The sequence below is a fragment of the Penaeus japonicus genome, unplaced genomic scaffold, assembly GCF_977035675.1.
Source record: "Penaeus japonicus unplaced genomic scaffold, GWHDUDI00000001_assembly GWHDUDI00000029, whole genome shotgun sequence".
Classification (NCBI taxonomy): domain Eukaryota; kingdom Metazoa; phylum Arthropoda; class Malacostraca; order Decapoda; family Penaeidae; genus Penaeus; species Penaeus japonicus.
The window spans coordinates 8,225,244-8,227,743 of NW_028234431.1; the positions used below are offsets into that span (position 1 = coordinate 8,225,244).

The window sequence follows — 2,500 nt, forward strand, 5'->3', positions numbered from 1 at the left end:
ATTATAACAATAATAATGATAAAGATATCATCACTAATTTTTTCAATTTTTTACAGATAGTCAACTGTGTCATAAGAGGTATTCTCTATTCTTCAAAGAATGGTAAGCTGTGATGCTATCAATTTACATCTTATATGATATTCTTGTCTTTTGTAATATGAAGTTTATATATTTTGGTGCCTATGATTATCTACATTCCCTACTGTAAATGTAAACAAAATACCACTTAGTGTTTTTATTAATTTCAGAGTAGATGAGATACCATAGGGTTATCAATTGTCCTTCAGACGGAAAGGCTTCAGCACCATCACAAGCAGAATGACAGATAACACAATCATTAAAGAAGAAAATCCATTACAGTCGGAGGAAGAAAGTGATATATACATAAAGCAAGAGTATACATGGTTTATTAAAGAGGAGTGTGACTTGCCGGAAGAGGAAGAAAATGGAGACAAAGCACATACTATCTGTATACCTAATGTTAAGGGAGAAACCTTACACAAATGTAAGAACTATCCATTCGTGAAGTATGTTAAGCCACCCCTTATTGACGAGCCCTACGTGTGCAAGATTTGTGGCATGAGGTTTTCCAGAAATAGCAATTTAGGAAGACACATGCAAATGCACATTGGGGATAGGTTGTACAGTTGTAAGGAATGCACCAAGAAGTTCACTCAGAAGTGGAATTTGATACGACACATGAAGGTGCATACAGGGGAAAAACCCTTTTGCTGTGAGGTATGCCAGGAAAATTTTTCTGAGAAACACAACTTGATTACTCATATGAGAGTTCACACTGGGGAGAAGCCATATACCTGTAAGGTTTGTGCCAAGAAATTCTCACACAAAAGTGACCACATAATGCACCTTAGAACACATACAGGCGAGAAACCATATAATTGCAAGAAGTGTGAAAGACGATTCTCTCGTAAAAGTCACTTGACGAATCACTTGAGAATACATACGAAGGAGAAACCCTATAGGTGTGATACGTGTAAGAAACGCTTCTCCCAAAAGAGCAGTATGTTGCGTCATAAAAAAACTCACGGTGGGAAAAAGGTACTCAGTGGTGAAACTAAATTGGAAATGTCCCAGTGTCCATTATGTGGTGTAAATTTACCTCCAAAAGCCACTATTATCGAGCACATTTGTGTGCACTGAAGTCTTAACTAAATGTTAAACTTGTGATACATGTAAAATATTTGAATTTGAATAACAAAGGTGATTTAGATTTAAAGCTGTCAAACAATTATTTTGTAAAAAAGAACAAAACTATATATTATCACATCTATCCCTAAGAGTATATACATAGAGGGATATTTTTATATATGATATATTTTATATGCCAATGTTTTGGTTTTATAGAGAAATATGAATACCCAGAAAATTTATCATTTATATATTGTTATCATATAAAATCTCATTTTGATGTATTATCTAAAGTTTATTCTTAGATTCTTAAAAACTGTTTCATAAAATATCTTTGATTTACCCTTACATCTTATTGCAGAAATTATTTAGATGTGGATATTTGTTTACATATAGATAAGTTTTGTATATGTTTTTTGTTTGCACATATTTTACAGGACACTCTTCTTGAAAAGTAGTATATGCTTATAGCAGTAATGCAAGTCCTTAACCCATTAGCAGAGGATGGCATGATTTGCTGCAAAGGCAGAGTCGGTCATAGATGTGGATGGCACCGTGGCAGACAATGTAAACCCGCCATCCTACTGTATACATATTTTTTTTAAACTGTGACTAATGGGTTAAACTTACTTTTGAACAAGTTGCAAAATCAATGTTATGTATTAGCTCCTCTAAGATATATTACAGAATGTATAGATTTAAACTAACTTCAAGAGTCTTGCTTAGTTCATTTAAGGGTCTTAATTAGTGATCAAGATATTTCTGAGACTTAAACTGTTATTTAGAGGATGGACATTACTATTCAGACATTTACCTTTAGATCATTACATGGATGAAATACCCTGTAGCTAAGGATACTATTTTGTGTGCATATGAATTCTAGGATACTGGGCATTAAAAATGGTTCAATTTCAAAGACAGTAAAGTCATTAGAAACAACTTATTAGAATTCTATAAGTATATATAGTCGAAGGAGTTACATCATGATATCAAAATCTGGACTCAAAACTTAACAGTGTATTACAGATAAGTGTATTCTCCATTAGACTTCCCAATGTCATGGCTATATTAGAGAACTTATCATATGACAATGCCTGGAACATTATAATATTTAGTAGCATGGAAATATATAAATCCTGTAGTGACATACAGGTAAAAATGGAATTGTGCCACCTCACAAGTTTGTTAGATTTTCATTTCTGTGGCTGATTAAATTAATGTTTAAAAGATCTATACAAAATGAAGAGGAAATATTTATACATATATATATATATATATATATATATATATATATATATATATATATATATATATATATATATATATATATATATATATGTATATATGTATT

At 31.6% G+C, this 2,500-nt stretch overlaps 1 protein-coding gene across 2 annotated transcripts in view; it reads left to right on the top strand.

The window, feature by feature from the left end:
- LOC122249529 (uncharacterized) overlaps window positions 1-1,478 on the top strand; it is a 2,509-nt gene extending 1,031 nt beyond the window's left edge. Inside the window, exons 2-3 of one of the 2 annotated variants that reach the window (XM_043010481.2) lie at window positions 57-102; window positions 249-1,478. In XM_043010481.2, coding sequence (XP_042866415.2) covers window positions 319-1,161 — 843 coding nt within the window. In that variant the 5' untranslated portion in view covers window positions 57-102; window positions 249-318 and the 3' untranslated portion in view covers window positions 1,162-1,478. The remainder of the gene's footprint in view (window positions 1-56; window positions 103-248) is intronic. The other variant, XM_086553870.1, reaches the window with a different exon arrangement.
- The last annotated feature ends 1,022 nt before the right edge of the window (window positions 1,479-2,500 follow it).